Source organism: Bos indicus x Bos taurus, chromosome 3 (genome assembly GCF_003369695.1).
Source record: "Bos indicus x Bos taurus breed Angus x Brahman F1 hybrid chromosome 3, Bos_hybrid_MaternalHap_v2.0, whole genome shotgun sequence".
Classification (NCBI taxonomy): domain Eukaryota; kingdom Metazoa; phylum Chordata; class Mammalia; order Artiodactyla; family Bovidae; genus Bos; species Bos indicus x Bos taurus.
This window is the reverse complement of record NC_040078.1, coordinates 68608403-68621136: the sequence shown is the minus strand read 5'-3', so window position 1 is coordinate 68621136 and position 12734 is coordinate 68608403. Positions and strand designations below refer to the sequence as shown.

At 39.4% G+C, this 12734-nt stretch overlaps 1 protein-coding gene across 2 annotated transcripts in view; it reads left to right on the top strand.

Moving 5' to 3' along the window:
* The window catches only part of ST6GALNAC3 (ST6 N-acetylgalactosaminide alpha-2,6-sialyltransferase 3), a 625489-nt gene that overhangs the window by 246999 nt on the left and 365756 nt on the right, over positions 1-12734 (top strand). For both annotated transcript variants that reach the window (XM_027536851.1, XM_027536852.1), the window contains exon 2: positions 11059-11253. In XM_027536851.1, the coding sequence (XP_027392652.1) occupies positions 11059-11253 (195 nt within the window). The remainder of the gene's footprint in view (positions 1-11058; positions 11254-12734) is intronic.

Here is a 12734-nt window from a genome sequence, read left to right as displayed (position 1 = left end):
TAAAAATGTGAATTATTGTAAGTCTTTTCTTTATGTGCTGTAAAAAGGATGTTGCTCTTAGCAGATCTGTGAGTTCTATCAGAACTTTGAAGCAATGCTCACCGAAAAGTCCAGTTTAACAAGGACTAGAATTCTTCCCACTTTAAGTTCCCCCATCCCAGTGTTCCTCCCTTGTCTCCTCTCCATGCTCACATCAAATCTGCACAGGTAGTTTTAAGTAAAGTGAATTACAAAGAAGAAAGAAAGGAAAAATTTGTGGGTTTTCCGCTCATAAGAAAACATTTTTTTTTCCTAATGACCCTAAACTACAACTTTTTGAATTATTTACTGCCTATATTTAGAAAAGAATAACTTGGAATCCATCCATCCTTTCTTTCTCTCTTTTATTCTTCAACAAATATTTGATAATCATTCTTTTAAATTCAAGACACTGTGTTTCATGCTGCCTGTATGAGGGATGTTTCTCAGACTTTGTTCACATCCTCGAGGAATTTTTATAAACAGAATTATAGGAGAATCATTCCCTCTCCCTTCCTCACTCTGCATTTCTGCTAATCTCTTTCTTCTATCTTCTTTCATTACCCACCCCACCGTTATTTGTGAACTGGGAGTCAGGGAGAAATAGAGAGTTTTAAGAAGATTACATGATTTAGGCTGAGTTATACTTGAACTTATAGAGATGGGGGTGGTAGAACGCAGCAGGGCAATAGTGGGGAGCAGCCCAGACAAAGTCACAGGAACTGGGAGCCAAGGGGTGTTGGAGCCTAGTGAGAAGCCCAGCTGGAAACGTGAAGGGAATGAAAGGACAGATAGGAGATGAAACTTTCACGCATCTGACCATCCCGTCTTATCTCACTGGCTATGTGGAAAATCAAGTGAGGTGGTAAGTCTGAAAGTGCTTACAGGCAAGTGCTGTACACTGTAATGCTGTATAGATTCATCCTTGTCATTCTAATCATTATCATGATGCTTCTAGGCAGGACCCCCTGCCCTAATGACATCAGGACCACCAGAATTTATCCTTATGCTCCACTTCTGTGTCCTAAACAGGAAGTAAGAATTGGATTCTAAAAGACAAACTCAATGGTTTAAGAGTAAACGATGCCAAGCTGATGTTTGTAGAAATCTAGTAAGGCCAATGAAGACTATGTGTTGGCTGAGAATAAAACAAAAACTTTGGTCTGCTGACCTAATTGTCTTCATCACCCCTCGTTAGTTAGCACCTCTCCTCCCTCAACAGAATGCCAGGGCATAGGGAGAGAACAGCAGGTAGACTGGAACATATTTCTTCCTATAAGTACAAAGATTTAAGGGAAAAAACATAACTTTAGGTTCATTTGCCCCAATCTCTGATGCTCTCACCATGAGAACTGGCCTTTTGGATTAAATCTCTCTATGTCTATCTGTACAGCCACAGTGAGAGATTTTGCTTGCTGGGTTCTTCGCTTTACGTATTCAATACCCATCTCCAGTTCTATCTTGTGTTTCTGAAGAACTTTGATTTCTTTCTCTATATGAAAGGATATATGCTGAAGCAATATGTTTAAGATGAAGAAGCAAAATGATATAAAACTGATTTTTTATTCTTTTACAAAATAAACTCAGTGAATGTAGCCATGATTGTTTTCATTTCATATTGCAGCAGTTTGAAAATCAAATTAGGCCAGAAAACCTAAATACCCTCCTCAAATAAAATAAGAAAAATGTGCAGGCATATTGAAAACTCATTGACATTTTTCATTAGTTTTAAAATAAAGTGTTAGAAAGTTCAGTGTGACCTCTTAACATGACACCTGATACTCATAATGTTCATGTTAACTTGAACTTCTCTATAGGCTTCCTTGGTAGCTCAGCTGATAAAGAATCCTCCTGCAATGCAGAAGATCCCGATTTGATTCCTGGGTTGAGAAGATACACTGGAGAAGGAATAGGCTACCCACTCCAGTATTCTTGGGATTCCCTGGGGGCTCAGAGAGTAAAGAATCTGCCTGAAATGGAGGAGACCTGGATTTGATCCCTGGGTTGGGAAGATACCCTGGAGAAGGGAATGGCAGCCCACTCCAGTATTTTTATCTGGAGAATCCACATGGACAGAGGAGCCTGGCTGGCTACAGTCAATGGGGTCACAAAGAGTCAGACACAGCTAAACGACTAAGCACAGCACATGTTTGCAGCTACAGAAAGTTTCCTTTGGAGAAAAAAAAAAATCCCTGAAGAAATTTTCAGTCAGTTCAGTTCATTCGCTCAGTTGTGTCCGACTCTTTGCAACCCCATGAACCACAGGACACCAGGCCTCCCTGTCCAGCACCAACTCCCGGAGTTTACCCAAACTCATGTCCATTGAGTTGGTGATGCCAACTAACCATCTCATTCTCTGTTGTCTCCTTCTCCTCCCGCCTTCAATCTTTCCCAACATCAGGGTCTTTTCCAATGAGTCAGCTCTTCGCATCAGATGGCCAAAATATTAGAGTTTCAGCTTCAACATCAGTCCTTCCAATGAACACCCAGGACTGATCTCCTTTAGGATAGACTGGTTGGATCTCCTTACAGTCCAAGGGACTCTCAAGTGTCTTCTCCAACACCACAGTTCAAAAGCATCAATTCTTCAGCACTCAGCTTTCTTTATAGTCCAACTCTCACATCCATACATGACCACTGGAAAAACCATAGCCTTGACTAGATGGACCTTTGTTGACAAAGTAATGTCTCTGCTTTTTAATATGCTGCCTAGGTTGGTCATAACTTTCCTTCCAAGGAGTGTCTTTTAATTTCATGGCTGTAGTCACCACCTGCAGTGATTTTGGAGCCCAGAAAAATAAAGTCTGACACTGTTTCCCCATTTATTTGCCATGAAGGGATGGGACCAGATGCCATGATCTTCGTTTTCTGAATGTTGAGCTTTAAGCCAACATTTTCACTCTCCTCTTTCATTTTCATCAAGAGGCTCTTTAGTTCTTATTCACTTCTACCCTAAGGGTGATGTCATCTGCATATCTGAGGTTATTGATATTTCTCCCGGCAATCTTGATTCCAGCTTGTGCTTCCTCCAACCCAGCATTTCTCATGATGTACTCTGCATATAAGTTAAATAAACAAGGTGACAATACACAGCCTTGATGTACTCCTTTTCCTATTTGGAACCAGTCTGCTGTTCCATGTCCAGTTCTAACTATTGCTTCCTGACCTGTATACAGGTTTCTCAAGAGGCAGGTCAGGTGGTCTGATATTCCCATCTCTCTCAGAATTTTCCACAGTTTATTGTGATCCACACAGTCAAAGGCTTTGGCATAGTCAATAAAGCAGAAATACAATTTTGGCCACCTGTAATTTTCCTAGTATTTTGTATAGAATAGTTTATGACAGTGGGGATGCCCATGAGACCTCTACTGCTTTGGTTTTGTTGATTGGATTTGTATTTCTTATTGGACTGTACCCATGTCTGAAAGTGACATGTTGATGTGGCTCCACATTCTTAAAGTAGATCACCATATTGAAGATGTTCTACAACTAAAAAAAACTCACTTTAATGTTTTGACTTTATTTATTTATATATTTATGTGTACATTTATTTAAAGAAACCATCAATATTTTGCTGTTTGTTTTTTTTCTTTCTTTTTTTAAATTTTATTTTATTTTTAAACTTTACAATATTGTATTAGTTTTGCCAAATATCGAAATGAATCTGCCACAGGTATACATGTGTTCCCCATCCTGAACCCTCCTTCCTCCTCCCTCCCCATACCCTCCCTCTGGGTTGTCCCAGTGCACCAGCCCCAAGCATCCAGTATCGTGCATCGAACCTGGACTGGTGACTCGTTTCATACATGATATTATACATGTTTCAATGCCATTCTCCCAAATCTCCCCACCCTCTCCCTCTCCCACAGAGTCCATAAGACTGATCTATACATCAGTGTCTCTTTTGCTGTCTCGTACACAGGGTTATTAATACCATCTTTCTAAATTCCATATATATGCATTAGTATACTGTATTGGTGTTTTTCTTTCTGGCTTACTTCACTCTGTATAATAGGCTCCAGTTTCATCCACCTCATTAGAACTGATTTTGCTGTTTGGCTGCATCTTCATTGAATAAAAAGATTATGGAATTGTGGAGCTGAGAAGGGAAGACATACCCATTCAGTCATGTTGGTTCCTGTAGACTTCCTGAATTAAGACTACATAGTATTGATTGACTAAGGGTACCTAATATTCTCTATCACAAGTGGAAGGATAATTGCTTTATTTTCCCTTAGAGCTAATGTAGTTGTATTTTTAATACTGAGAATAGAGCCAGAATTAAATCTGTCCACAAATTACTGATTTTGAAATAAGTATAATTACCATGTTTCAGTTCAGCCTCTTAATTTTCCATATGAATTAGGTATTTTGCTTATTGACAAATGTATTACAAAATCTGCTTATGGCTAGTACCAGTTTTTAAAATTTCTGAACCAGTCCTATAAGAGTGTTCCTCTTGGTATGAGTAACAATTAACAACTTAGTTAATTCATACACTAAAAGACAGACTCTAGAGTCAGAATATCTGAGTTACATAGATGTCTTTACTATTTTCTTGCTCTGTGACCTTGGACACATTACTCAACCACTCTATATCTCTATTTCTTAATCTAGAAGGTAGGGATTACAGAAATATTTCTCCAACTAATCTCACTCATTAAATGCTATCTTCTATTAAGTTTATGATGGTTATTCACCCATGTCTGCTATATCTGGACTTTATTCCCATTGGCTCTTCTAGGAAAAGAAAAGCCAGTTGTTGAAAGTAATAATTGCAGTTTTCCTATTGAGAATTTTTAGTGTCCATTAGTGATATCTGAAGAAGTAATCCATTGTTGCCTTTTTTTATTGTCTTTCCTGAAGGATCTCTCCATTCACTTACTACACTACCTCCAGAGTGAGCTTTCCATGATCAAGTCTGACCTCTCTATCCCATACTTAGACCCCTTCTTCAGAGTCTATAGTGAAAGTGCAGACTCTTTGGCATGATGTATAACTTCCTATAACCAAATCCCTTCCTACTCTTTTAACTTCACTCTTCTGCACTCTTGAAAGCTTGCTCCCAAAATGTATTGCTTTTTCCTATCACATTTTCTTCATTAGCCTCCTGGATTCTGAAGTGCTGCTTATTCTCCCCTGTTGACCTTGTTTGACATTCACTTCTCTCTTCTTGATGGCCTCAATGATTCTATTACCAGCTAGCTGCCTAAGGCTGCCCTTGATAAGCTCCTGTGTGGACTCCACCAGTCTAGGATTGTCTACTTTTTTTTTTTTTTTTTTTTTTTACCCTCTTTTTCTTATCCCACCCAACACATGAGTGAGATTTTCCCCAGAGTTTACCATAGTTTAACAGTCAGGATCCAGTTTGTTGATTCAATAAATAAAATGAAACAAATGAAGGTTATATGTATATATCCTGAGCTTTGCTAATTCATCCTTATACAAAAGGGATGAAGCTTTGTTGCATTCAGGGAGACCAGATTTGGAGCTTGGCCAATGGCACAAGGTAGAATTACATTGAAGATATAGCTTTTTATACAGGAAAAGAAATTGTATTTGATAAGTCACAAATAAGCAATGAGTAGAAAGCTGAGTGCCAAAGAATTGATGCTTTTCAACTGTGGTGTTAGAGAAGACTCTTGAGAGTCCCTTGGACTGAAAGGAGATCCAACCCGTCCATTCTAAAGGAGATCAGTCCTGGGTGTTCATTGGAAGGACTGATGCTAAAGCTGAAACTCCAATACTTTGGCCACCTCATGTGAAGAGTTGACTCATAGGAAAAGACCCTGATGCTGCAAGGGATTGGGGGCAGGAGGAGAAGGGGATGACAGAGGATGAGATGGCTGGATGGCATCACCAACTCAATGGACATGAGTTTGAGTAAACTCTGGGAGTTGGTAATGGACAGCGAGGCCTGGTGTGCTGCAATTCATGGGGTCACAAAGAGTCGGACACGACTGAGTGACTGAACTGAACTGAGGTTCCCATCACTGTGTGAGGTTACTGAGTAATGGTATAAATAATACAATTGACACTGTGTTACATTTTATTATTGAGTAAGTGATAGCATACGAACAAAAGTGAGCCATTTTACCACATAAACAGCTAATTTAGTCATTAAATAATACAATTTAAATAGAAAAATATACCTTTATACTGTTGTCTATCATTTACAGAAAATAAACCAAAAAAAAAAAAAAAAATCGAGCAACCAACTAACCTAAAAGTTAAAGAACGTATTCTGTGGTTAAAGTCTGTGATAAAAAGAATAAAAACATAAAAATGTTAATATAGGTTGCAAAATTGCTAGGTCCACATCTCTGCAATTGTTTTCTTCCTAAATCATGAATTCTCTGTGGGTTTTATTTTGAAATAGGTATTTCTGCTATAAAGTCTGATAAATGATATTCCTACCCTAAAGAGCAAGCAACTGGAATGCCACATTTTTGATGCATATTTTTGCAGCACAGAGGGGATTAAATTCTAAATGTCTCAGCTGTTAAAGGCCCCTTCAGACTTGCCCAAAAGAAGGAGAAAGCTTTCTGCAAAGCAATTCATCAGATCTATCTGGGCATGGTGACATTCTCTCAGAACTCACGTGGATGAGTTGTGCTGAATGTTCATGTGTCTGCAGCTGCTTGGGATATTTAAGAAAAAGGTATCTCTCAGTTCTTATCATGTGCTCCCATGGGCTAGCCTGTCCTCATCACTGGCTCATGTCCTGCAAGGATTTCACCATAGTGGTCATATTGTAATAGTGACATCTTCCATTTTTGAGTGTTCACTAGGTTCCCTGACCTGTGCTTTGCTTTTTCCACCTATTATATCATTCAGTGTTCACTGTGTGAGCTTAGGGGAATGACTTATTAAATTTATATCTGTTTTCTACAGTGTGAAAGTTTGTTGCACTGAATCTTGTGCATTATTAACTTGACAAGTACTTACTGTTGCCTTCTCTTACCTAATTGTTGATTGTTGAATCTGGAGAATGCTCTGATTACTTCAATAAAAACAGCAGTGATCAATTCCATAAACAAATTGTTAGATGTAGAACACATGTGTAAACAAGTAGAGTCATTTGCTGACTGTTGATGGACTTAAAACAGTTAAAAGAAGAAGCAACTGATAGGATAAACTAAAGTCAAACAACTGGAAACAAGTTGTGGTATGTTAACTGGCAATTTGTAATATAAAGTGATGGACACATTTTCACTAGATTTGAAAGTGAAGAATAGAGTTATAAAACAGCACTTTATGCATTTATTTTCATTATCCTAATGTATGGGAAGTGGGACAAATAAATGCATCTGACTTCATGCATTTGGTTTATTATTTTTTGTTATGATTTGAACCTTGTCCACTTCCCAGCATATCTCCCACTACATATGAAATGTATTTATCTTATCAAATGACTTGCATGTTTCTGACCAAATTCAGGCCTTTAAAAAACTTCTGTGCCTTTGTCTAAACTGTTCCCTCTGCCTGGAATGCCCTTCTCATCTCCACTTGTCTATCTCCTCCTGATTCTTCAGGACTCCATTTCAACATCACCTCTTCAGACAAGCATTCTTTAGATTGTTTCATGCATGGCTGTCCCCCTCTTCCTTTGGGGTACCACACCGCCCTGTGCATACCTCTGTCACCCGATTTGATATGTGGTATTCTAATTTTCTGTTCACTTGCCAGGTGCACTAAGTTGTGACTCTCTGCAAGCATGGTCTATCTTCTGTAGTTTTATTCCTGTTTTTCAGCACCTCACCAAGTCTATACAGAGTGTGGACTCAATGTGCAGTTGTGACTTGGAATAAATATATTCATATTCAAGTATATCATGGATGCACATCTCTGGTGGCTCAGCAGTAAAGAATCCTCCTGCCAGTGCCTGTCAATGCAGGAGACATGGGTTCAATACCTAGTCCAGGAAGATCCCCTGGAGAAGGAAATGGCAACCCACTCCAGTATTTTGCCTGGGAAATCCCATAGACAGAGGAGAGAGGAGGCTATAGTCCATGGGGTTGCAAAGAGCTGGACATGACTTAGCAACTAAATGACAACAACATATCATGTTGGTATTTTGGATGGCATATTGGTGTTTTGTAACTTCCCCAGCTCCTATGTCCCTATATAGACACACATACATATTCTCTCTGCGTTCTGATGTATGGAAACTTCGAGTAGCCTCATTGTGGTTTTGTTTTAGCTGTTGAAACTCAAGGTCATGATCTGGTAGAAGGGACTACTAGAAGAATGCATTCCACATTAAGTCCTGCTGTCCTTGAGTCCAGAATATGCTTGTAGACCTTTTCTAGTGAAACATCAGGGTGTTTCATATTAGGACTATGGGACTGAGTTTATGTTAAACAAGAATATGGAAATATGAAGGAAGGCAAAGAATGAGGGTCAGACAATGCAATAGAATCGAGGCTGAAGCCGGAGCCGTGAAAGAAGCCTGTCTGCCCACTGCAGACTGTGGTGTAGGTCCAGCGCAGAGGAGTGAGTGTCTGGCTTTCACTCCTCATTTGCCCCCCTCATCCTCTCTGTGCTCATTACTTGGTTCCCTTTGATAGAACATGGGAGGCAGACATGGATTGCTAGGTAGCAGGCTTTTACGACTATGATTTCATCCCATTTTGAAGTTTCTCTCAAGATGGCTGATTTATTTTCCTCTCATGGGTACATTATGTATGCGTTGTTTTGTGAGATCAGTGAGTTCAGACAGGCCCTCCATGGTTTTGTCCCCCAGCCCCAGCCAAGCAGTGCAATGCGGCAGCTAAGAGAAGCAGAGAGCCACGCTGGGCACAAATCCCACCTGGTTTCCTTCAAAACAAGCTACTGGTTTGCAACAAACTACTGGATGGCGATAAAAAAGGTTCTTACCTGTTTGCTTAATGGGTGACTGGCCCCTTTGCTTTTATTTAGCCATCTGTTCTGGTCTATGTCCCTTTAAACTTGTAAGATCCATCACCTCATTTAAGCTGTTACCTTGACACATTGCAATGTTGTGGACATAATGTTCCCACAGAGGAACAAATTAAAACAGTTTTTCATGATTAGAAGGTTAAATGAGGTAAGGCTGTGGTAGTAAGTGGTGAGATAAGGGGTTCCGAGGAAGCAGAATTCAAGGGACTTGCAGGTGACTGGAAAATTAGGCTGGTGAGACAGGGGGATGGATGGGGCTTTTACAAATCCTGGGAGCTGGGCAAGAGAGAAGACTTCCTTTGCGTGTCTGACTTTGAGGCCTTATTCTGTTGCCCTTTCAGAGACTGTGACCATGGGCCCAGGGAGGATTCAGGGGCCAGCTTTGGGCTTCTTTTCTCCTTTGGGACATTCTGTGAGAAGTAAAAGGAAGCTGACTCTACCAGAAAGTGGCAAGCTAAAAACACAACAGCACCACCAACAAGCATTCAGTCTTTCCCAGAAAGTAATTTGGTTTCCCTTAAGTTTGAAGAAGAGCAAAGGGCAAAGCCCTTCCTTTAGGAAGGAATATTTAATTGTGTCTTCACCCTGGAGAGAAGGCAGTGTTGTTCCTAACATCTGTCCTCAGCTCTCTTCTTTCTTCTTACTCTAGACTTGACTTTCTGTCTGACCCCTTGATAACCCATTTGCCCTTGAGAACTAGGACTTAGAAAGTCAAGCTCTTTGTCCACTTACTCTCTTAAATCATTTCCTGCCCTGACCACCCTGGTTTCTCCTGATATGATTAGTGTTCTTGCAGCTACCTGAACTCAACATCTGAGGCATCTCTGAATTTTCTGTCTGCCACTTCTATTCAGTCAGAAGCCAAGGTTTCTGTCTTCCACCTGAATTGAGTTTTTCTCATGTCTTTTCTCACCTTTTTACTCTCCCACCACTATTCTCACTTCCATTCCTCATTACTTCTGTCCTGGCCAATTGAAATACTCTCCTAACTAGTTGCTGCCTGTGTTTGGTTTCACTCTGCTCCAAAGTGCCTCAAACACTGGCGTTTGATTATGACATAACAGTCACATTTCAAAAATTAAATAATTAAACAAAAAATCTCCTTAAGTTTTCCATCATCTAACAAACTCAGTAGAGACTTAGCTTGGTATCTGAGACAGTCTATAAAGTTATCATCTTTATTTTCAGCTTTTTCTTCTTCTCTGTGTCACAGTAAAACAAAATGCTATGTGGCTATGTATAACCTCATGTTTTCTTGCCTCCTTACTCTGTTCCCTCTTCCTAGAAAGCTCTGCTCACACATGTCTAGTGAAAAATGCATGCATTTTATCAAGTTCAAGCACAAATACAGCTCTCCTTTCCCCAAGGCAGTCTGATACAGTTGCTCCTACTCTGGTTTGATGACAAACGCATTTAGGGGATGTTCTTATGCTGCTTGATGTGGTTTTTTTCCCTACTGTTAGTGTTAGCTTTTTTGAATCTTACTTTTGCATATCCTATAGCACAAAGTTTCTTGCCTGTAAAGTGCTAGATAAAGATACAGAATAATGATTTATAATGAGACTGGGTCTACCAGAATGTGCAAAATTCATTTATTCATTCACACACATGTTTGTGAGTGCCTACACTATGTACTGTGTTAAGGACTTAGGATACAGAGCAATATGGCATAGTGCAGCTCTGTTCTCCAGAAACTCAAAATAACATGAAAGAAAAGTCATGTAAGGAATTATACTATGAAAAATGCACAACAGGAGAAGGGCCTTCAAAGTACTGGAGGGGTGGGACTTCTTACCTCTATTAGGGTAGATAGGTTGGGAGTGAGGGGACGATACTGGGGAAGAAAATGAACAGGTAGGAAAGGCTTCCTATAGATGGGAAAGTCTGACTTGGGTTTTGAACGCTACATAGGAGTCACTGAGGATGATAGGAAGGTGAGGAGAGCTAGGAATGGGATGGAAATATAATCCATACTCGGTTTGTTTTCAGAGGCTCAGCACATTAGGGCAATCTGGGCATCAAATAATTGTTTTCTGTCTCCAAGTGAAATATCCTTTTTCTGAGACTGTTTTTGATTGAAAGTCATTCATTCTTCTTTTTTTTTTTAATGTTTTGTAGAGAAAGTCTGTGATTGCAGTGAGCTTCATAGCAGCATTCCTTTTCCTGCTGGTGGTGCGCCTTGTAAATGAAGTGAATTTCCCATTGCTATTAAACTGCTTTGGACAACCTGGTGCGAAATGGATACCATTCTCCTATACATACAGGCGGCCCCTTCGAACTCACTATGGATACATAAATGTGAGGACGCAAGAGGTAAGACCTCAGAGGGTCACGTAGGGTTCAAGGGTGTCCATGGTAACAACTTCTCTTTGGGTGCGAGGTGGCTTCCCATCACTGAACTTCCTCTATGGCCCAGTGCGCTTCTTTGGGTCCCTGACATTTCCTGGTTTCTGATTCTTAGACACTTTCTGACACGTGTCTAAAGTCTGTCGCCCCCCCTGCATCAGATCTTCTGATGCTTCATGTGGAGTTGAGGAAGCAATTACTTGTTTTCCTGGTGGTTTATGGCATAACATATGTATCTTTCCATTTAGAAACTCTGATCAGCGGTTGCCAGCTGGAGAAATGGCTGGCTTTATTTCCTGGAGGTCAGCTGGTTGGGGACAGCTCTTTGTAGAACTGCAAAGAGGCATTTATACTGTTTAAAACTCTGTAATCCTTAGACCTGGAGCTAGAAAAGGCCAAGCTGATTTAAAAATTCTCAGTGGCTGCAGAGATAATGGGATTTAAAGAGTTTCCAAATTTAAAGGGGTTAAAATCATTCAAATCCTATAATCACTGAACCTCTGAATCTTTGTAGCCCATTGATGGTACAGAAGAGGATGGAGGTATCTTGACAAGCAGAAAGTGCACACTGTGCTAGCATTTTTGCAAGCAAGGATTTGTGTCATGGAGTGAAGTAAAAATCAAAAACTTCACAAAATACATGCAGTGTATAGAACTGATTAATATAATTGTTTTCACTATTTGTTTCCATGGAGTGGGATGAGTGTGAGATTAATATTCATCGCTGCCAAGTCCAAGCCTTTGGAATTTGTTGGTGAAAAAGGTACAAATCACGAGTGTATCTACATCACTGGAAAAAATTTTGGATCAGATCCCACTGAAAGGTCATTTTTGTAAAAATACTAGAGAAGGGAATTACCCACATAATGCAACTCCCATCCCAAGAATTATTCTTAGCGTCAGTGAGGGATGTTGAAAACTGACTTTATCCATCCTCTTTTGTAGGCAATATCATGCATGAGTCATTGCTTCTGGTTAAATTGATTCTTTGAAAATTGTTTCTATACATGCATGATTTATAGGCTTTTATTAGGTTTTTATTAGACTTTTATAGTTAAAAAGAAAAAGGCACCATTAATAACATATAAATTCTTAGGAGTCTTGCTTGTGTTTATCCTTTAATTGGCTTTGAATTAATTTTTTTAAGTGTCTATTGCTTGAATTTGTTGAATGTCCTAATCAATTGATTACTTATATAACAATGTATCTCTTAGAGAATAGTTTGTTTCACTTTTGTCTTTTGTTACTTTATTTCAGATGGTCATTTAATATTCTATAACTCTACTGGATTATGTTAATCATTTCACAAGTGCCTCTCATGGGTAGAAAATGAAACATGTGACTGAACTGTCTCACAAATTACTCTCATGAGAGAAATCTCACCAAATATCAAAGAACCTTTCATTTGTTTATATAATAATGGATTGGATTTTGGAGTATTAAGAGGA